This window comes from Cloeon dipterum, chromosome X (genome assembly GCF_949628265.1).
Source record: "Cloeon dipterum chromosome X, ieCloDipt1.1, whole genome shotgun sequence".
NCBI classification, from domain to species: Eukaryota; Metazoa; Arthropoda; class Insecta; order Ephemeroptera; family Baetidae; genus Cloeon; species Cloeon dipterum.
This window is the reverse complement of record NC_088790.1, coordinates 16,545,475-16,566,934: the sequence shown is the minus strand read 5'-3', so window position 1 is coordinate 16,566,934 and position 21,460 is coordinate 16,545,475. Positions and strand designations below refer to the sequence as shown.

Genomic DNA, 21,460 nt, shown 5'->3' with positions numbered 1-21,460 from the left:
GAAAGATGATGTTTGTTCGCTTCGAGGAAAATGTCTGGCATTTATAAACGACCATCACAAAAAAGACCTCATTAGGAATATCATCAAGATATTTTGTTTTTGATTGTAAAGAACAGTATGTTGAATTCAGGAGAATTTGATCTATTTGCGGTTTTGTAAAAGATCAAATAATCGTTTTGGTTGAACGAAAATTTAGTTTTAAAAATATTCTATAAAAGTGAACTCCACAATATGCCAGCACCTGCATAACTTTTAGCAACCCGAATCGTTGAAAAGTGCTTGAAGTAAATAAATTTACCGCATTGACTAAGAGTTTCCTTCTCTTGAAACAGTTTTTACACGCCTGATCAATAAAAGAGAGGATTTTGAATAAATCACCAATTTTATTTTCAGTTTTATATTACAGTTATCTGGACACATTACATTATGTTCCGCTAGAATCACGACTTCTCATTACTTTTGTTAACTTTATATAACACGAGAGTACCAAAATATTTGTAAAGTTCTTCACATATTTAAATGCTACACTGCTTTCCAACTGCACGTCTATAATGCTCCACGGGGCTAAAATATCGACTTCTGCTAATTTTTGCTATTTGGTTGTGCCAAAAATAATTTTGCAAACTGTGTACAATGGAAGAGTTCTCATAATTTGCAAGGCACATGGACATTTGTGGCTGCGTTTGCGTTTTTAAGTATGATACACACATATAATATATGTTGTGGTTTTCGCATTACTTTTTAAAATACCTGCACACAGACTAGACAACTGTTTTGAATTGCACCGTGCGCAAACCGCTCCTGCAAGTTTTTGTATGAATTCATAAATTAAAATAATACTACATTTCGTCGAACAATACCATCCACTTAACAGTTGCCTTAAATGACTGGAAATCACAAAATACACAAGCTTGAGACCACTGTGAGTGTCAGAAAAGTGAAACTAATTAAGAGATGAACAAGTTTTACTCCGAGTCTTCGTTATCTACATCTTGAGCCATCACTTCCTCCTCCCGACTTCTGTCTGCCGACCTGCGGCTGCTCAGGGATGTCAGGTTGATTGGATTTCCTGTAAGAAAGCCATTATTTTGTAAAAAAAATGCAGTAAACACATTAAAAATGATGTAGAGTTTATTTTTGTTTTAATCCATATTAAAATTGAAAAAATGTAATTTTTACTGTACATACATTTTGTAAATTTAAAATTTTTATAACTGTCATCCAATATTACGTAGTTTCATTGATAGACTAGCAACTATTAGGCTTGATTCCTAGTCCCTTAAAATAATTACACTAGAGGTAATTGAAATTGCTTTTTAAAAATCGCAATAAAATTCCGTTTTAGATTGAAGGGTTTTTATAGATTGATGTTGAATCCAAAGGTCAGAATAAAAGTAATTCAAACAAATTTAGTTATATACCTGTGAGTTGGCCATTGAAAAATTCGTCCTCCATGCGGATGATGTAAGGAATCACGCTGTCGATTTGCACCGAGCCAATAAGACCGGAGAAGAAAATGTCCTCGAGCTGGCGCGCCTGGAAAGCCTTCAGAGGCGCCATTCGAAGAAGCAGCTGCGAGAAGCGTTTTGAATCTCCTGAGGCGGACAAGTTGCTCTTGAATTCCAGCACCAATTTGTCCTGAATGCTGGAGATCACGGAGGTTGAACTCAAGGTTGGCACATCTGAATATTACGAGAGTTAAAGAGTTAGATATTCAGATTATAATTTTTACCAGGACTGAACAGGGCTAAGGCTTTCATGTAGGCGAACTCTTGGTCTGAGAGCTTCAGTTTTTGCATGATGTTAACGTAAATCTGCAGCTGACAAATCTGTAAAACAATTTTTCATCATTTTCAAGAATAGATAGACATTATTAAATTAATTAATATAATTTTTAATGGACGTTTGTAAAATTAAAGGGGTTTTCAGTTTTTTTTTGGAAGATTTTTTTGCAGTTCAATTTGTATTTCACGATGTATTTTTATTACCTCTTTTACTTTTTGAGGTGACAGTCTGTCCTGGCAGGCCTGCAGGTTCGACAGAACGGTGCACAAGATGGACTGGACGGAGAGTGTGTCTGAAGACTGCGTCAGCCCCAGCGTGAATAATTCAGGCCAAGTGTGGCGGACCAACTCGATTTGGTTTTCAACGCTGCAAAACAAGTTTTATTTTATTACTCTGTCATAGTTTTAAAAAAATTAATATCACAGAAACATGAGACATTTTCTACTTTTTTTATCAGTTTCAAAGCTTTTAGTTGAATTTAATTCATCTTGAACCTATTTCGCACACTGAAGCATTCCAAGAAAAATTATCATTTAGCTTTGAATATCTATTTGTGAAACAAGTCAATTTTCCACGCGGCCCGAAAGTCATTACTTTTTAATAAATTATACCTGAGCATCTGGAAAGCAGGAATGCTTCTTGCCCAGTGGACAGAGAGGAAGAGCAGCCGGGAGGCACTCTCGCAGATGAAGTGGTTGTTGAAGTATGGCGGAATCTGGTTGGGCACCTGCAGATTAAACGACATTTGCTGGTCGGAAATGATTGGACCTTCAATCTCCGCCGTCTCGTCCATGCCGTTCTCTGAGCCGTTCGCAGGGTGGTATAAATTCTGCACAGGAAAAAATAATTACAGAACTCCATCACGGTGTAAAAAATGTTAAATTTGACTTACTTGGACCATAGTGTCCAAGGCTCGTGTGATAGCTTCCCTCTCCTGGGCCATTGCCATGGCGTCTGTGATGTCACCTCCGCTGCTGTCCCCGGAGGCTTCTTCATCTGCGCTAATGGGTGACTGCTGTCGTCTGGTTGGATCAAAACCTAAAATGAATAATTTTAGCATTAAATAAAAATATTAGGTAAATTAATTTTGACGTTCATTTGTAACTTGAGAACAACATCTAACAATAATAATAATTCCCCAGCAAATGTTATGAAAATATTCGCCCCGTAATTTGCGCAAGTGAATAAATTAACAAACGAAAATTTTCTTGTGATTTCCTACCAAAACTATTTCTGGAAGAGATCAGGTGGCTCATGAGGCCGAGCTCGGACAGGTTGATGCCGGGCGGCGGTGCGCGGCCCATCAGGTCCTTGACGCCGCGCGAGTATCGGCTCGAACTGGACGCGTAGCCCGATTGCTCCCTCTGGCTTGAAGGGGTTGAGGCCGAGTCGCGACTCTTGACCCCGATGGGTTTGCGCTCGTGCTGCACGGCTGGAAGCATTTTGCACACTAGCGAAAACTTATTGGAGACTAGCAAGGCGAGTAGACTGCACCGGCTCGAAATTTTTGCTGCATAGGCAACCCGCGGGACGGCTCCGTCTCGCGGGTTGCCCGCTTTCAAAATTCGAGCAATGCAAGTTGGTGTAAAAAGTGAAAAAATGGCTATTAAAATCCTGAGAAGGCAAAAAAATCAATTTGAACAAAATAAATAAATTGGATCAATAAAAAAAATAAAAATAAGTGAAAAACACTAAAAGATGCTGATGGTTATAACTATTGGTTTAGTGAAAAGAATTTTATAAATAAAAATTGGATGATTTTACATGTTTGCATGGTAAAAACAAAAATTCCTCGTCTAATCTATTCAGAATTAATTATTGTCGACTTACAATCACTTCTCATCCCCATGGTGAGGCACTTCTGAAGTCTGCAGTATTGGCACCTGTTCCTGTGGTGCTTGGTCACCTCGCAAGACTTGCTACCTCTGCACTGGTAGCCGAGCTGCTTCCTGATCGACCTCTTGAAGAAGCCCTTACACCCTTCACAACTGACGGCGCCATAGTGCCGACCTGTGAGCAGTAACATCTCTGCATTAGCTCAAAAATTTTAATAATTATTGTTTATTTTTTTAGCCGCTGAGCACTGAAAGATTTATAAACTTGCATAGAAAGAAATTAAAACAAACTGCGATAGAAAACAATTATGATCAGTTAATCTTCTGATCTATGATCAGAGTAAAGAGTAATAGAATTAGGTAGTTGTATTATTGTTGTATTTTTGCATTCATAAACCAAGTGCTATTAAAAGAAAGAAAATACTTTTTAAGATTTATATTTTGAAGTGATTTAATTTTTCTTTTTATTTCTTGCAATTTATTTTTTAAAGTAAAAAAATCAATGTATTTAATTTATTCTATTTAAAATTAGCTCAACATAAATTTATATATTTCAGAAATTATCTTTTTAAATTTTTGGTTGAAGCGACCAATTTAATACAAATATAAATTTTCCACTAACTGGTTTCACTACATTAGTAACTACAATTAGCTATCTTGTATGTATTTCAATGTTTGTCTTTAAAGTATCCTATTTTCGTTTGAATTATATTTTTCCTTTAAAGTTTGTGAAACTGAAAAACCGAAAGGAGAATTAATTTAGATTGTTCGGTTATTTTTTCAACTTACCCGAAGCTCTGTCTCCGCACACGACGCACAGCTCCGCGGCCAGGCAGAGGGTTCTGTGCGACGCCTTTTCGGCCGCGGTGGCCAACAAGGGGAGGGAGCCCATCTGGTCGTGTTCCGCTTTGATTCGCTCCAGGATGAGCCTAGTCGGAGGCGGAGACCTCACCTCCTGCATCATGTCCATCTTGACCATAGCAGATTCAGTCCAACAGCATCACAGCCGACCTGCGGAGCAGAAAGCCACACCGAATGTTCAACAGTTCCTTTCTCTCTGCAAACTAAAGACACTTTGCTAGGAGAGTGTCAGAGGTGATGTCATTCATCACAATTTTCAGTAATCAGCCGAGCATGACTTATCGCGTTGGAACACAGGCGAGCGTCACACTTTTCTCAGTTAGATTACACTGAGATCATTTCGAAAAAATAATAACCGCAATTTTTAGAAGGGAAAATAAAAAGAGCAGAGTCAGGATAATTTAGGAAAATTAAATTTAGATTTTACTTAAAATTGTTATAAATTTCCTTTTCAACTGTCTCCGTTTCGCATTTTAAATCGTGACAAAAAAAGACAAAAAATCTCCAAATGCATTCAGTCCGGCACAGAAATCGTGACGTGGATTGGAGCAATAAGCTGCGTCAGCGAGCGTCGGTGCGGCCGCCGATGCTTTATTTTTGCACCTGCCCAGCCAAGCAGAGGCAGAGGTCAATGGAAAGGTGCCCTTTACCGCACAACACGCACGTGATAATTATTTGGTGAGTGTGACACACACACACCGTCGGCCGCGCGCGGCAAACTGACGTCAAACTGCACACACAAATAGACCGGAGAGGCAGCATCGCAGCCCTCCAGACCTGCCTATTTGTAAAATCGCCTTCCTCGAACCGCGACCCGCACCGGGCCGTCGCATAGACGCTGCTCCGTGCGTTTTATCAGCAGATACGTGTGGCCCACAATCGAACCGCAATTGGCCTCTTTTGCCGCCGCTTATCGTCCTGTCACTTTTCGCAATGTGTGTGTGTGTGTGTGTGTGTGTGCCGCAGAAGTCGCTGGCTTTGCGACAAGTTAAGAATTAGTTCACGTTTTTCACCATAACTGTCAGCTGTCTTTCTTGAAAGCTAGGATTAAATTGAAAACTGGTATATATTGTGGATGATAAAGCATAATTTTTAGCCACCAATGAAGTAAAATTAATTTAAATAACGGTCGAGCACAAAATTATTCTGGTTTAATGGGAGCTCCTTTACATTCCAACGATTAAGAACATTTTACTTTGCTGGATAGTGGAAAGTAGTTCATTGAGTCTATTTTTTGTGGAATTTAGCAACAGTTTGTCTCTACAATGCGCAGTAAAGAAGTCAGGACCGAGTAACAGTTAAATCTCGAATTTTGCAATATTTTTCAAAAAATTAAACGGTTTATCAATGAATTTTTTGCTAGATTTGATATCCAACGTGCGAATCAATAGCTTAATTTCTCTTCTGGCAAAATAAATGTTGATTTTCAAGTATGGAGACAATGCTCACCACTTGATTATAAAGCAAACTTTAGAGCTGATTTACTTACAAATTTAAACGGCAACCTGGGAAAAATTTAGCTCTTTCTCCCATTTTCGGGAGAATTTTAAGTTAAAGTAAATAATTTTCTTTAGGACTTTGCAGTTAATAAAATTGCCATTAGTTATTACTTTCCTTGTTCCATTCACTCTTTTGGTAAATAATTTATCTCTTTTCAATAGAGTTTTCCAGTTGAGCTGCCACATTTGCTGATTCTTTTTCCTGGTTGCGGCATTATTTTGGATACCAGCATAAATTGAACCCTTTAATTCATTGCGCGCACGGTATTGGAGTTGCCTTCAAATTGTTAACATAACTTTCATTTTCCTTTGGATACTGATCGAGAACAATTTAAAATCATTCATGATTTTATCAATTATGCTATTTTTTGGGAAATACCTTGCAACACGGTATAAATTTATAGTTCGAAAGCAAACATAGACTTATTTTCGTTGAATCAACGTCCAAACATACTTTAAATCATGGAATGCGTGGCAAGTAAGTATCAATTACCGATTTCATGAACCGACTAAACCATGTAACTACCGTCTCCAAATAACAGTTCTGGGAAGAGACATCTTTAAAGAGCAATAAATCCTCTGACTCGTGCCACTTTAGTGCGTTGGAACTGATAGTGCTGTTTGTGATCAAAGGTCAGTTCAGACTGCAGGTTAGCCGGATGCGATCGACATGCGAGCGGCGCCTGTCATTTGCCAATCCCGCCGGCGTGAGGATTTACAATGCGCCGCTTGTGACAGATTTCCGGTTGCTCGATGACGGCGTCTGTCGGTGATTTTTATAATGAGTGAGAGAGAAGAAGCGGCGAGAAAGGTAGTTTATAAATGTCCTTTGTGAGTCAGCGAGCAGCAACTCAGTGTACCAGTACCGCGGCCAGGGAATTCTGGCAGAACGAATCTCTCACAATCAGAGTTGCCGGCGAACCGCGTCAAGTGAGAAACTTTATTCCTTCTTGTGCCTCGGTGTTTTTAAATTTTCGATCAATGGTCTCACCAGTTGTGAAAATATTGTATTTCCTTAGAGAACTTCCTTGATGACAAACACGTGACTATGATCGTTGTTGCAGTTTCTATTTTTTTTATAATATTTTAAAGAAACAAATAATTCAGTTACAATTCATTTGTTCCTTGAAAGTTCCTAATTTAAAATACCTAATTTTCCTCAGAACGGATTGATATAGGGCAACAATTGAAAATTCTCAGCATTGTTGGCAACAATTTATCTGCGATTTGCAATGATCAAAATAGGACCCTGCTGGCCTGCTATACTAAATATTAAAATTTTCAAAATTTCTCCAAAATTTACAGCGCTTGATTACATTCTTAGGAAGATTTCAATTTGTTTCGTCAAGATCTATCCAACGGTGTATGTATGACAATTTTTGGAGAAAACTCTTTATTGTGGAATAAATTAAGATTACAAGTAAGGAGACAGTCCTCGCCATTTACAAATTATGTTAACTATGCAGCCACTTTTCTAAAAAAATTACAGTGCTACCAAGGTCAATTTAGGCTTTAACTGAATCCTTAGAGATTGACCTATGCATTAGCAACAAGGATTTTCCGGTTTTTTTTTAGTATCTGTATAGCACAGCTTCCCTAAACGACCATTTGTTCTAATTCTTTTGAGGTTATTGTATATTGTGACATTTGCCAAAATGTACAAATTGATGATATTATTTTATTTAAAGAGGATAAACGGGACAAGTGAGTTGAAACATATGTTTCGAAAAACTTTCAGTATTTCCAAATATGTTGTATATTAAATCGTCTAATTTATAAAAAAAAGAAGAAGAAGAAAGGGAGAAGTTAATGAGGAGCAAAAATTAGCAAATTTAAGAGTCAGCTGGACTGCACCTTTGGAAATTAACGAGAAATCATTCCAGAATTTTCGTAATTTGCTGCAGGGTTGGCATGTACCCAGTTTTGTCAAATTCGAAATATTTCTAAATTTACCAGTACCTGTCTCTAAATTTGTTTTCTTGTGGCACCTTTTCTTCTTTCATATTTTCTGTTTCGCTATTTATTTAATTCTCGATTTAATGCGTCGCCCTTATCTGTTTTCGCCGGTAGAATTAATTGCCCTTTTTGTCGATTTTTGCTTCTTTTTCCTGAATGTGAAAAGAAAACACAGATAATTATTTTACCGAGACCCATTGATTGAAATTAAAAAATGCAGTGTGAAACCTGTTTTAAATAAAGCTGAAAGCTTTTCTAATTGGAAAGCAATGCAGAAAAATCAATAGCTCTAGCTCTGATGAGTGATGAATTTGTCTGGGTGAGAGAGGCACGGGCAGCGCATTCAAAGCAAAGGAAAAGAGCGCGCGGCGGAGATATCAATATTCGCGACGCGATCTGTTGCGTAATTTCCCGGGACGCGCGGACGGACGGGCGGTCAGTAAAAGCATTGTTGCAAAGCACACAAAGCACTCTTGCACGGTTTGTGAAAAACGCTCGCGATCTTTTGTCCTTCGCCGTGCGGCGAGGCAATGCCATTGTACGCCTCGAGTGGATACACACACACATTTGTTGTGCACAAATAAGTCTCTGCTTGGCCAACGCGCGCGTCTTTCGCAAGCCGACCTTTTTACCTTCCGCATCGTCAGCGGAAGTAAGCGGCCAAGAGCCACACCACAAAGCAGCAGCTTCGGAAATGCCAAATCTGGTTTTCGATGCCGAGGGGCAGCATTTCGGGGCAGCTGCGAAATTCAGCTTTTAAATTGTTAAAAAAATATATGTTATTGAGACTTTATTAAGTGGGCTCTTTCAATAGAATCAAAAATAGAATTTGAAAATCAAAATAAATCCGAATTCCCTCGCACTTGCTAGGAAAGGTATTCACATGCAACACACAAAATTATGTGAAACTATAAAATCTAGAAAACCACTTAATATTTTCAGAAAGCACTGGAATGAACCGATAAAATGATGAATTTTCCTTTTAATGATAGCACCCTGACTGAATTTTTCTAAATCCTTGTGGAAGATTTCCATAAAAGCTACACGATCCTATCTTTTCCCTATTTGATATTTTTTTAAAAGTTGAGTTTATAATGATTTATATAAAAGGAGCAGGGCGAATGTTGTTTTGACAAAATCATCCACATTGAACTCAAAAAATTTATTTTCCTTTAGATTTCAAACTCTGCCAAAACATCGAAAAAAAAAATAAATTCAATGTCTGCAACAAATTGAATTTCCAGCTTTGGTTTGAAAGTTGACCCATATCATGGGATGTGCCTGTTATTGAAACAAAAGACCGTGTTTACCACTTGGATCGGATAACAAGGAACCTTTCAAATTCATATTATCGCTTATCTCCGACTTCGTTGTTTACAACAATTTTTTCATGACAACAGAACTGCTTGCTTTTGCCCGCTTGAGTTGAGTTTTTAGCTTATTACCCTTTATCACATGCTTATGATTTTAAATAAAATAAAGCTTATAAAATTTGCACTTTATTTCAATATTTTAATCTATTTCACAAGACTTTCAGGTAACGGAATACAGTCTGAAGTCTGATGATAGTAACTGTTAAGGGGCTTACCGATTATGTTCTGACCTAATAGTTTTGAGCCATATAAGTCATTCAACGACATTTCTTATCGTTTGAACTCAAATTTGAACAGTTGTAAAATGAAAAAGGGGGCAATAAAAACACACTTCGTCTTGAAGAATAAAACTTAATAAAAATATTTCCGATCTGAAGTTTTACTTCTTTTTAACTAAGGAAAGATGTTCACGCCGCGAGCTCATTGCGTTAATAATTAATTGGTAATTTCATTTGTTTATTTGAAAATTAATAATTTTACTAGATTATCTCTGCGAAAAAAATTTGTGTTTAGAGTTTGTAAAGCTAGCAATTAGTTAATTAAATTGAAGTAATGGCAAAGTCAAAAAGCTTTTATCGTTTATTCCTTGCTGCTAACTGCCGCTTAGCAGCATTGCTGGGCTGACCCGAAAGGAATTGGCGAGCGAAAAAGGCGCAGGGTGAGCAAGAAAGCGGCCGATAATTGCTGCTGTGCCGACTGGTCAGGAACTTTTTGCCTCCGGAGGGCCTGCACTTGTGCTTTGAGATAATTTGGCTCGGCCGTCTCTTCAAGGCCCCGATCGTGTTTTGGTGGCGAGGGAAAAAACGAAAAAGGAAGAGAGCGCGCGCGCGGTTTGAAGGTTAGCCCGGCGAAAGGTTAAGTCATGGTCAGAGCGGTGTGCTGCCTGCGGTGCGACCGTGGTTGCTGCTCTCGGTCACTCGCTCCACTTTGGTGCCCAAAGAACGAACGCACGGGAAATGCTGCCGATCGGCGGTCGCGTCCGCCACAAAAAAGGAGCAGAATGTACGTTTTCCTTCTCGCGCCGGTTCGAGAAAAGAAGTGCTGCTTTCCGCGTTGCTGCCTCCGGCCGAGCAGGAAATCGAGTGACCGTAAAAATTGGAGTATTTCGCTCGATCGTTTGCCCACCGCTTTGTTTACGAGTGTATGTGTGAGCTCAGTGAATGGTAATCAGCCGGAAAGCGGATAGTAATTGCAGCGCCTCTCTAAACCAGGAGGACCGAGCGGAAATGAGCGGCGGACGAGACACTTTGTGGGTCACTTTTTCCGAATATTATACACGCTCCCATCTAAAAAGAAGATACAATGTCGATTTCAATTCTAGATAAACTAAATAAATAGCTTTCAGAAGGTACATATTAAAGGAGTGGATAGTTTGAATGGCATTTGCGAGATGTTAAAAAGTTTATTTGTTAATTTTTTGTGTTTTCTGATTTTAAATTTGAAATTAACGACAGAGTAGAATCTGCGTGGAAGTTAATTCGGGATAATTTTGAAAGGAAAAAAATTAAATAACACGCTCAGTAGCTGTTTCGGTCCCACACGCCTCATCAGCAGTATTTTACCTCCAAACAAAATTTATAACCACAGTATTAATTCCAGAAATTTTGGAATTAGCATTGAAAACGTCCTACTTTACTGATTACTGAGCCAAAACGAAAAGAGGAAATGAGTGACGAAATCTTGTCAACCGCACCACTCACTCCCTGGGATTTAACCTTCCCTAACAAAAAACCTCTAGTTCATAAAGACCATTATTTTACAAATTAAATGTATTTATGTCATCCTTAGGAGCAAAAACATAGAATGATTTTTTCAAAGCAGTTTAGGCAAAAATTCTTTATGGCGCTGATGACCGTATTTAAGCCATGTCAATTGAGTACGCTCTTTTAATTATATTTAGTGGTTTAAAAATAATTAGGGCTGATTGTAAAAATACTTTACGGACCATATTAGGTAAAGTGAGTCGAAAATCTCTTAGGTCTAAAGGTCAAAACACGCATTAAAAGGTTTGAAAAAAGACAACATGTTTTTCGACCTTTCCGTTCTCGAAATAATTAGTCGGTTCATCGTTTCCAAAACATTTTCTCTGCCAGTCGCCATTCTTTCAATAAAGGGATGATTCAAGAGTTCAACGCCTTTCGCTTTTCTTCGTCACATCCGCACGTCGCTCATAAGCGAGCAGCGATCAATCAGAAAGGCAGCAATTGCGTGCCAATGCTCTCGGATGAAATTGTGCGTCTGACCGAGGTCAATCCGAGACGCAAATAATAACGCTCTGTGTACGTGCACACGCAAAAAATGGGGGAAAGAAAGGAAAATGCTCACTGCGCTCGGTTAAAGCTGTCCGTCAACGCAGTCTCGGCGGCAGTCAATATAATAACACCTTCGCCTCACCTGCTCAGCTAACCCGACGGCGATAATGAGTCGAAGATAAGTTATCAGTCAACATGCTCCGCTTTAGACAAAATAGCCCGTGGTGCGTGGAACGCCTTTTCCAGACTTATGACCGCTTTTGTCTGATTATTACAGACTGCTGCCCGTGTTACCTTAGGTTTAAAGGTTTGTTTTCGAGCGTGCGCCGCGCGCGTTTTATCTCTTAATTACGGGTTATTGAGTTCCGTTTTCGTTCGTTTTGTGCTGCAGCCCGACGCCGATACGAAGCGGCTGCGCTCGCGCCCGCTCGGCCTTGGGATTGTGATGCAAAATCAGGATGCAATCTGCTCCTCACAAGGAACTATTTTAAACACTTAAAAAATTTTGTAACTGCGCCACATAGATTTTAATTAAGGCCGTCCAGCTATTTCAGAAAGAATTTTCCACTTACGAGAGTTGCTCTCATTTATTTACGGGCAGTAATAAAAAAGAAGGAACGCAAGGATTTTAAATTGCACCTTCTGATGAAAACTGTTTGACGAATAACTCAATTGAAATAACAGTAATTACGCAGTGCAGCGCGTTTGCTCTCTGAAATCGCAGCATCATTTCTAGAAAATAGCTCAGCTGCCCTGAAACGGTTTCCTATGACCATTAATTCATAATTCCGTCGTTGGCAACGCAACAGGTCGAGCTTCCGCAGAAGCTCGAAATGATCAGCAAAGATCAGCCGAAAGCCGTGGCGGATTAATTGGTCCATTAATCAGGATCGGCCAATCAATTTTCCATTAACGACTGGATTTGCATGTAAATTCACTTATGCACCTTCTGGTCGGACGAGTTGTCGGTAGGTGCACCTGACAAATACGCCGCTAATTACCTGCATCCCATCCGTGCATGTATTTGCACCTGACGAGCTGCGCACTCTGTTTTCGTCGTAATTACTCCTGAGATAGAGAGAGACCGTGTATATTCATCGTGTTGCTCGCGATAAATATCGCTCCTCTTTCTATATTAATGCGCTATTTATGCATGTGTGTGTATGTATGCGTGCTCAGCTATTCCGAGAAGTGAAACAAGTGCGGATTGATTAGGATTTACGTCTCTGGCGATCAAATTAATGATCTTTTCAAAGAGACGTTTTAAATAGTAATATTTTTACTGTTTATTTTCTAACTATCTGCATTTACAATATTTATTACAATACGTGGAATGTATTAGTCTACGTTTAATTAATTTCTTCGCGTCTAATCCTCATATTTTAGCGATTAAATAGAATATTAGTGTTCAAAATTATTTAAGAAGTAAATATTTTATTTCATTAATTGGTATAAATTATAAATATGACTACAAAAATGTCATGTTTGCAATTGAGGCAGTCGGTTGCAAAATAAATCACACAAATTAAAATCATATTAGCACTGCCTGTATATTTCTAAAAAAGCTGCTGTTGCCCTGTTTCATTAAAATTTCTAGTTTTAAGAATCAACGAACAAAAACTGAATTTAAATTTATACAATATTTGAGAATGTCTGTGATTTAATTTGAACCAACGTAAAAAAAGTCTTCTTTAATCTTCACCAACGAAGACTCGTCCTCCAGAGGGAATAAGCAATTCGAAAACAATCAGATAAAAAGTAGCCACCAGGGAAACGCAGCGCGGCAGAAATGAGAAACGCGCGCGGCCGACATGAAAATTATAAAACAAACTAGAGCCGTTCACTGCTCTGGAATGTCAGTCAGGTGAGGCCGTGACCTGGACATCGGTCAAACCAGTTCAGCGGGCGGGGCCTAGGCGGGGCCCCTCCACGCGGGCACGGGCCCGCGGTGGGCCGGCACATAGGACGTGGGCTTGCTTACCTGGGACGCAAGCTGGCTGGGCCCGGACACGAGTTTTCCGCGCTCGACGTTCGGGAAAATCCAGCGCGCGGCTCGCGAGACTCTCTTTTCGGGTGCACTTTGGCCGACAGGTCTCGAGGGACTGACGGCACTTGTGGCGGCGGGGCGGTGGGGGCAGAGGGGGCACGCCCGACCCCGCCACCTGTCTCGAACCGACCGCCGCGCAGACCTTGAGTCGCGCACAGGAAGTCTCGCGACATCCAACATAGCCGCGGCATTTCTCTCCTCGCGCACGTTTTGTTTCTCTCTCTCATTTTTTCTTGATTATTATTTATTTCCCTCACCTCTCCCGATTGATTTCAGGTCGATCTGCACCACTAGCTTTTTGGAAATGTTTATGAATTTACGAGCTGCTGCCGTAAAACCTTCTCGATTTGTTTCAAACAGTAATAATTCAATACTGTGTGTTACACACTTTTTACATGCATATTTTTAGTCCGCTGCTCGGTATCAAGGATATTTTTAGGTTTTTGGTCTCGAGGAATAGAACAGCTTGCGGTTTCAATGGCGAATTTCTTTCACTTTTTGTCTTCAAGTTTCGAATAAAAAATCGAAGCACGTGATTGTCCAAGTCTCGCCAAAATCAAAGATGTTTTATATTGAAATGAAGCGAAGAAACTAAAATAATTTAAATAAACCATCTAAAACTTCCTTAAACAACAAGCTAAACCCCGCGGAAACCGCATATTTGTCGTTATTTGCCCTGAGGTTAAACTCATCAGCATAAAAATATTTTTGGTTCGTTTCCTTGACCAAAATAGTTTTTTTACTCAAGAAAAAATGTTGTCTCCGAGCGGCAAATGATGCAATGTGATTTTTTTTATTTTTCTCTAAATCTGAATAATAAATAAAAAATGACTGCTCTCTAATATTCTGTTCATTTTTTAAATATAGCTTTACTGTAACAGTTAAGGATTCATTAATACATCATTAAAAGAACCAATCGAGATGAAAAACGGTGATTTCAATTGCCCCCTCCATATTTCAAAGAGATTAAACTTTTTTCAAAATGCTGTACGACTAAATTAGATTTTATTAATTGGAACTTGATTTATTTATAACTTATTCATTGGGATTTACAACAAGGTTAAGTTAAATTTAGTTTTGCTTTATATAATAAATAAAATCACTCTCAAGGTATATTCAATAATGTCCTTTCATAGTATTTTTCACCTATAAATTACCATCCTTTTCAAAAGGTTATCGGCATAATTTAATAAATTGTTTTCTCATAAATGCGCCAAACAGTCAAACATGAATATTGTAAACGAAAGCTGGCAGCAAATTGAGTGTACATTTCGATAGAGATAATTGGCGTGGCAAAGAGTTGATAGGGGAGCGGCGATCGAGCCCATAAAAAAGTCAGAAATGCGCTCCCTGCTCGGGCCGCGCTGCTAGAAAAAAGAGCAGCTTCTGTAGCCGCGAGTGAGAGAGAGAGAGAGAGAGAGAGAGACCAGCCAGCGCGCGCGCGTGACGTCAGTGCAGGTGGAAGGTAAAAGGAAGAGGAAGGTCGACCGACCTGAGCGAGTGCGGCCTGACATTCATTGTCTTTTTTCACCTCAACCAGTCCTGTCTGGAGGGCTCAAACGAAAACCAGCTTGCTCGCTTTGAGATCTCTGCGCAGCTTCCCGCTGCGGCGCGAGCAGTAAAAGCATCCTCTCGCTCTCTCGTCTTCGTCGTCGAAACAAGAGCGCTCGTCGACTCTCTGACCCGGTGGAAATTTAATAATGTTCCACAAACTGCCTCTGCCACGCGCAGATCTGAACGAAATTGTTTCCGAAATTGGATCATACGCGAAAGTGGATAATGTTTTCATTTTCTCCGCGGTGTCGACTGTTTCCACTCCTTGAAACAGAATTGAATTTTGGATTTCCTTGTACCAATTTAACATCCTGAATTTTTGTCAGAAATAGGGTTACGTACAAAAGACAGTTGATAAGTAAAAACTAATCGAGATAGTTAAACAATTACAATTTTATTTTAATTTGAAAAAAAATAGTTATCATGATTTTGTAAGTACTCCGATTCCGAGTCTTTTAAATTAAAGAAAATTTGTTCCTAACGTTTCATCGGGTTTTTCATTTGACAGACGAGCTAAATATTGTCGGATGACTCCACCCCTCTGCGCGAGGATGTGGCGGCACAACTAACGTACGGTGTGTAACCCTGAACGCAAAGGTCTACTCAGGTTACTCGCTAGAACACTCATATCTACACACCTCTTCCTTTTACGGACGAACCCAAAACCGGGCTAAATTATGCTCTTATTGCTCAACATCCGCAGCGTGAATGCCCCAAAAGAGAAAAGTGCAGCGTGGATAAGCTAAAGCTAAATATTATAATAGCATGAATAGTTAAAGTCACCAAGTCTAGATATAAGATAAAAATTTAAATTTTGATGCAATCCAAAAATATTTTGTTGATCTCGAATTTATGAAATTATCCCTTCAACAAATCGGGAACAACACAGCCTTACTCTGGTCAACAAACATCTTTAAGGAATATTATATAATTGTATCAAAATCGGTTTGTTTTAAAAATTACTATTAAAATACAGAATATCATGGAGGAAAAAATAAATTCCATTAATTTATTACTTCCATAAATTGATATTAATATTTCTCTCATTAATGTTATTCACACGTCGACATAAATGCGATAAATGGACGGCAATCGAGCCAGCTGATGTGCAGGAAGGAATTATGAATTATCAATAAAAAATGAGTATTATAAATTTTTTTGTTCAGTAATAAAAGATATAAGTAAAATTGATAGTAAATTTTTTCTTTGGCAGTGCCCTCCGCACTTCAGAAGGGAACAGACCGAAAAAAGTCCTCGGCCCGACTAAAACAAAAAAAAACTACGTGTTTTGAGCACAAATTTAGTCTTTAAAACTGAACATCTTTAAATTTTGAACCCAAATTAGAATTATAAAAAATAATTGTAATTGAACCTACATTTAAAGTTTCTATCCCACCAAACACTGCAAAACAAAAACTGTTCTGCAATCAATCTCAGGTTCCCAATTTTCTGCGTATACTCAAAAGTACTATTGGAAAAATGTTGTCACTTCTGTCATTACAGTAACCTTATCCATCGGTGAGTTATGAGTAAAACGCAGTAGAAAATCGTCAATTCAAATCCACAGCAAAGTGGGCCAATTTATGTCAGCGACCCCTGACCATAAGCTAGCGCTTCAACCAAAGGTATGGACGCCGAGAAAAAATTTCCAATTGAAATGAGAAGGATAAGCAGCGCAGTTTGGCCGCTGCCGCGCTCCTGCTCTTGAGCCGCTGCCAAAGTTGGCTGCGCAAACTGTGCACATGTGTCACCAAAGGTCACGACCTCGAGAATAATATTTAGAAAATTTAAAATGCAAAAGATTATGCTCTGACGTGCGTAAATGCAGGCGCGCACTATTTGTCGCAGCGGAAGAAGAGGTCGCTGCATTTTGATTTGTCCCTAAATGTTAAATGCTAATTCGGAATTTCGTCGTTTGGAAATCATTCCCGATGCGAGATGAGATGATGTAAAAGACACGCAACAATGTTTCTGGGTCAATTTTTAAACATTTTGGCATGTTATGTATGTTGTTTTAATATTTATTGAGGTTGATAAAAAACACCCAACCAATAAAGAAATTTAAAGTAAGTTGTCACGAGGGAGAAAAATAGATAAATTTACTTGAGGGTTTCTAAACAAATATTGATTTTAAAAATGAAATAGAAACGAGCACTTTAGAGAAAGCATTCTATTACTCAAAATATCGAAAATAACTTTAAGTTGTCGAAAATATTTTCTAACAACCGTGAAAATTATCTGAAAAAAATATATAACCTTTTATATTTCTTGTCAGTCCCTTGTTTTGGGCAGACTTTGGTTCATTCACCAGGAGAATATGCTATGCTTCTTTGGCCCGTCAATCTTCAGCACTAACTCAACCAGATTATAAAGTTTCAAAATATTTTGTCCATCAATTTTAGGAAAACTCTGTTTTGTTTTTAATATTTACATGACTCAAAGTATAGCCAGCAATGGTTCAGTGACAGCCTGCCATTTCGAAGGTGTCGCCAAAATGAGCAAGGAGAAACCCATTATGCCAAATATTGCGCATGATGATTGCATCGAGCTTTTCTCGGAATCGCGGCGACAAGTTCAAAGAGCACACAAATCTCGTTTTTATCATTGGCGATGGGCCACAGAGAGCACACCTAGAGCAAACATATGTCATCCGCGGACGTGCGGCAAAACAAACTCGAATTCGGGAAATGTGCATAAACAAATAAAGCGAGACTGACACACACACACGCAGCGAACGAGCAATGGGACAAAAGGGCCGCGGCTTGACGGTCGCCAATCATTTCATTACACGCGCGCGCGACGGCTCGTATGGAAATGTTGTGCAGCACCACTTTTGCCGCGGATGACCCCTCGAGCATTCGTGACCCCTGCCCTTTGCGACGCGAAAAGGTCGCCCCGCCGCCGCATATATGCAAGCCCGGCTCCGCGCCGCCGACTTGCTCACTGCGCTTATGATCATAAATATTTATATCATCTCGGTTGGGCGTTGCTCGCCAGACTTATTGTGGCACACTCGAATAAAAATGGCATTTGCCTCTCAAGAGGGCAATTATGAAACGCGCAAACACATCTTTTTCGAGAGAGAGAGAGAGAGAGAGAGAGAGAGAGAGAGAGAGAGAGAGAGAGAGAGAGAGAGAGAGAGAGAGAGAGAGAGAGTGTGTGTATCTATGCACATGGCAGGGTGCTTGTAATTTGCTGATGAGTGCGCTTATAAAATCGTTGAGTTGAAATTCCACATCATTTGCATCAACGCATTATCTCTTTCCAAATTAATGTTAGGAATTGCGATTGTGAGTTTGCAACTCCACGTAATTAATCTTTAAATTGATCCACCATGTTAAAATTTATTGGTTGAAAAATTGATATCAATAAATAAAAGCTAATTGCAAATATGGTGCTCTCTGCAGAATTCTGTATTTTTTCTGGTGAGCAGATAAATATAAAATTAATTTGTATAGTGCCGCCTATGAAGGCAGTTGCACTCGTGGAGGTCATATTTTTATTGTGAGATATGCAAGCTTTTAATTTTTCTGTATCTCCACAGATATTACCAGACGCAGAAAAATAAGCAGCTCGCTTTCAACCAATGTAATTACGTAAATTTAAGATTCAAAATTCTGTAAAAAAATCATTCATTCCAATTTGCACACAACGTCGTAATGACATGACAGATGAGAATTATTGTTGTTTTACCCATTGCAATTATTTGGTGTTTTCAATCGACGCTCTTTTCAAGGTTACCAATCACTTCCTAATGTGCAACATAAACGCTTCCATTTAAAAGTTTCTACCAACTGTAAATTCCAATATTGTGATACATAATTTTTAATGATTTAATTGTTCCATTTTCTAAATTATAATGATGGCCAAGCTGCTAATTACAAAAAGCGATTTCCTTTACTCAACTTTTATCTGTGTTAGAGACCATTGGTGTCTTAAAAATAATATAATAATATGTACATATTTAATTATTATTATTTTTGGCAATAAAAAGTGCCGGGTGATATATACTTTTTCCGAAAAGAATGAGTTCAGAATGTGTGATTCGGAATTTATCTGAACTATGAGGAAAATAAAAAATAAGTACACACGCAGAAATTTTATTCAGTGATTAATTAAGTAAAACGAAAAATATTAAAAAAAATATCCTATGCTAGATAAAAAGCTGTGAAAATGTAATTTAGCAAAGATAAACATTCTGTATTAGGTAATTTTTTTTGAACAACTATAATTATTTAAACTTTAAAATGAAAAAAGGAAAAAACATGTTAGCGGGAATTTATCAATAAAATTGATTACTACTCCCATAGGCGAACATTATGGAACGGAAGGCTAAAAAAATTACAATTATTTTTATATTGCAATTTAGTCTTCTATTTCTTGTTGTTCCCCTATTGTAAATTCAATTTAATTTGTGTTTCAATTTTTATGCAAAGTATACGATTCACATCTAAATTTTCGGGGAAAAATCCCGTTTGGATTATTTTCACTCGAACAGTCTCCAATTATTGAAAAAATTTTAATAACAAATACAAACTCATTTCAGACCAAGTACATGGGCTTTCAGTAAAAGAATGCAAATTCTTCTTGGAAGCACGTGGTAAAAAACGATGGTGCTTGTTGAATCTTTAGGGATTATAAATTTATATATATTTTAGTCACAAAATATATTTAGAACCATCTAAAGAGGCTAAAAGTGGATGAAATGTACAGATTTCGAAATTCGATTTAAAAAATATTAAACAAGTCCTACTATTTTACCATCCTCATAGTAATAAATCGATTTAGCGTTCAAAAAATCTGCAGAGCAACCCACTCAAAAGCACACGCGGCTCGACCAAGACAAGAGACTGGAAATTTTACCTGATAAAAAAGAAATGCTTTATCAGCGACTCGCGCGATACACAACCACCCACCCCTACAAGGAAAAAAGCTATCTCGCCGCAGCCGCGGTGGTCACGTCACACGCGCGTCAGCTGAACGAATCCGCGAGTGTCCTCCTCCGCGCAGGGGCTGATTAGAGACTGCCCCTCGAATCTTATCTAATTATTTCACCGAAACTGCTGCAGGTGCAGAGAAATTAATACCTGACGATGTGGCGCGTCGCTGAAACGAACGACGCGAGAGGGAATTTCGCGACGCGGCGGCGAGAGCAGGCTGAGAGTCGTGCTTACCTGAGAGTGGACTCGGTGCTTGTGCTGCGCGCGAGTTCAAAGTTCACGACCCCCCGTCGCGGAAGGGGAATGCGCCGGGCCGGGGGTCACCGCGTCTGCGCGCCCTGCACCGCCCGAGTGGCCGCGGCCGGACGCAAGCAGACGCCAACGCACTTTTCCCTCGCACATCAGACACGGCGGCGCGCGGCCTGCGTAATTTGATTTACGGCGCATGGTTTATTTTCATCCAGCCTCTTGAGCGGAAAAACACACAAACAGGGAAATTGGAGGCGCGCAGCTGTTGAAAATACGCACTGTAAGCGGCTTGTAGAGAAATGCTTCCAGGGGGAAACAGTTGGATTTTATTTATTAGGCGTACCCCGTGATATTTTCCCAGAATTTTAATCCCTAAAATCTAACTTCCTTTAATATATTATGAAAATTTAAATTCCCTTGCGAATTAAATTCAGGTATTTTCTTGTTAATTTATCAAAAAGTTACTCGCGCATAATCTCACTTTCTACCTACCTTCCACTTGATTTGAATGGTTATCCGATGAACAAATATGGCGTAAACTTTGTTGGTATTACGACCAAAGGAAGAGAAATACAATGCAATTTAAATCCAAGATAAAATTTATCGTGGCTTAAATGACACTCCGTTCTGACGAATTTGAAAATTCCACCCCCTTATGGAGAGTCTCAGCCCCCGTAATTGACCTCGAAAAGAGAAAAATTCAATTAAATTTAAGCCAAAGACGCTAAAAATCTGCACATAATCGCCTCATTTAAAAAATCTCAATTTTAAGGGAGAAAAAATTAATTCAAAAACAGGCCTATACTTAATACCGATTTTTGATATAATTATTGGAAAGTGTATGGGGCACATTGTGGCTATTTGGAATCTAAAAATTAGGGTATGCTTGAACTTGTTGAAAAATTTGACATAATTTTTGTGACCTCAACCTTGACTTACGAAGTTGGTCACCGAGGGTAATTTGTTTGGCTTTAACTATAAATTCTCATATTTGGATGAGTGAATCTAAAAATAATGCTATGAAATGCCAATGCGGCTCTTCAATTTTATTGATATAAAAAATACGAAAATTTCAAGTATTTTACTCAATTTTCTAAAACCAACACAAA

At 38.8% G+C, this 21,460-nt stretch overlaps 1 protein-coding gene across 5 annotated transcripts; it reads right to left on the bottom strand.

Annotated features, from left to right (window-relative positions):
* Positions 1-363: 363 nt before the first annotated feature.
* On the bottom strand, positions 364-20,355 carry LOC135945877 (nuclear receptor subfamily 2 group C member 1-A-like). Of its 5 annotated transcripts, none has more exons than XM_065493806.1 (10): positions 20,337-20,355; positions 4,410-4,631; positions 3,616-3,795; positions 3,008-3,235; positions 2,678-2,823; positions 2,397-2,614; positions 1,989-2,151; positions 1,733-1,829; positions 1,422-1,682; positions 364-1,069 (listed from the first exon to the last, which is right to left on the bottom strand). In XM_065493806.1, exons 2-10 carry the CDS (start codon positions 4,597-4,599, stop codon positions 966-968), a joined length of 1,587 nt encoding a protein of 528 aa, XP_065349878.1. In that variant the 5' UTR covers positions 4,600-4,631; positions 20,337-20,355; the 3' UTR covers positions 364-965. The 5 variants fall into 5 exon arrangements, with proteins under 5 accessions (XP_065349878.1, XP_065349876.1, XP_065349877.1 ...); XM_065493804.1 differs by lacking the exon at positions 20,337-20,355 and adding an exon at positions 13,543-13,702; XM_065493805.1 differs by lacking the exon at positions 20,337-20,355 and adding an exon at positions 12,563-12,662.
* Between the last annotated feature and the right edge of the window lie 1,105 nt (positions 20,356-21,460).

Excerpts from the sequence above, each read along its gene's own strand:
- LOC135945877 (XM_065493806.1), bottom strand. The coding sequence starts at position 4,599 with ATGGTCAAGATGGACATGATGCAGGAGGTGAGGTCTCCGCCTCCGACT. Across the intron at positions 3,236-3,615 it reads CATGGGGATGAGAAGTGATT|TGTGCAAAATGCTTCCAGCC; the intron begins GTAAGTCGACAA and ends AGTTTTCGCTAG. Across the intron at positions 1,070-1,421 it reads TTTCAATGGCCAACTCACAG|GAAATCCAATCAACCTGACA; the intron begins GTATATAACTAA and ends GCTTTCTTACAG.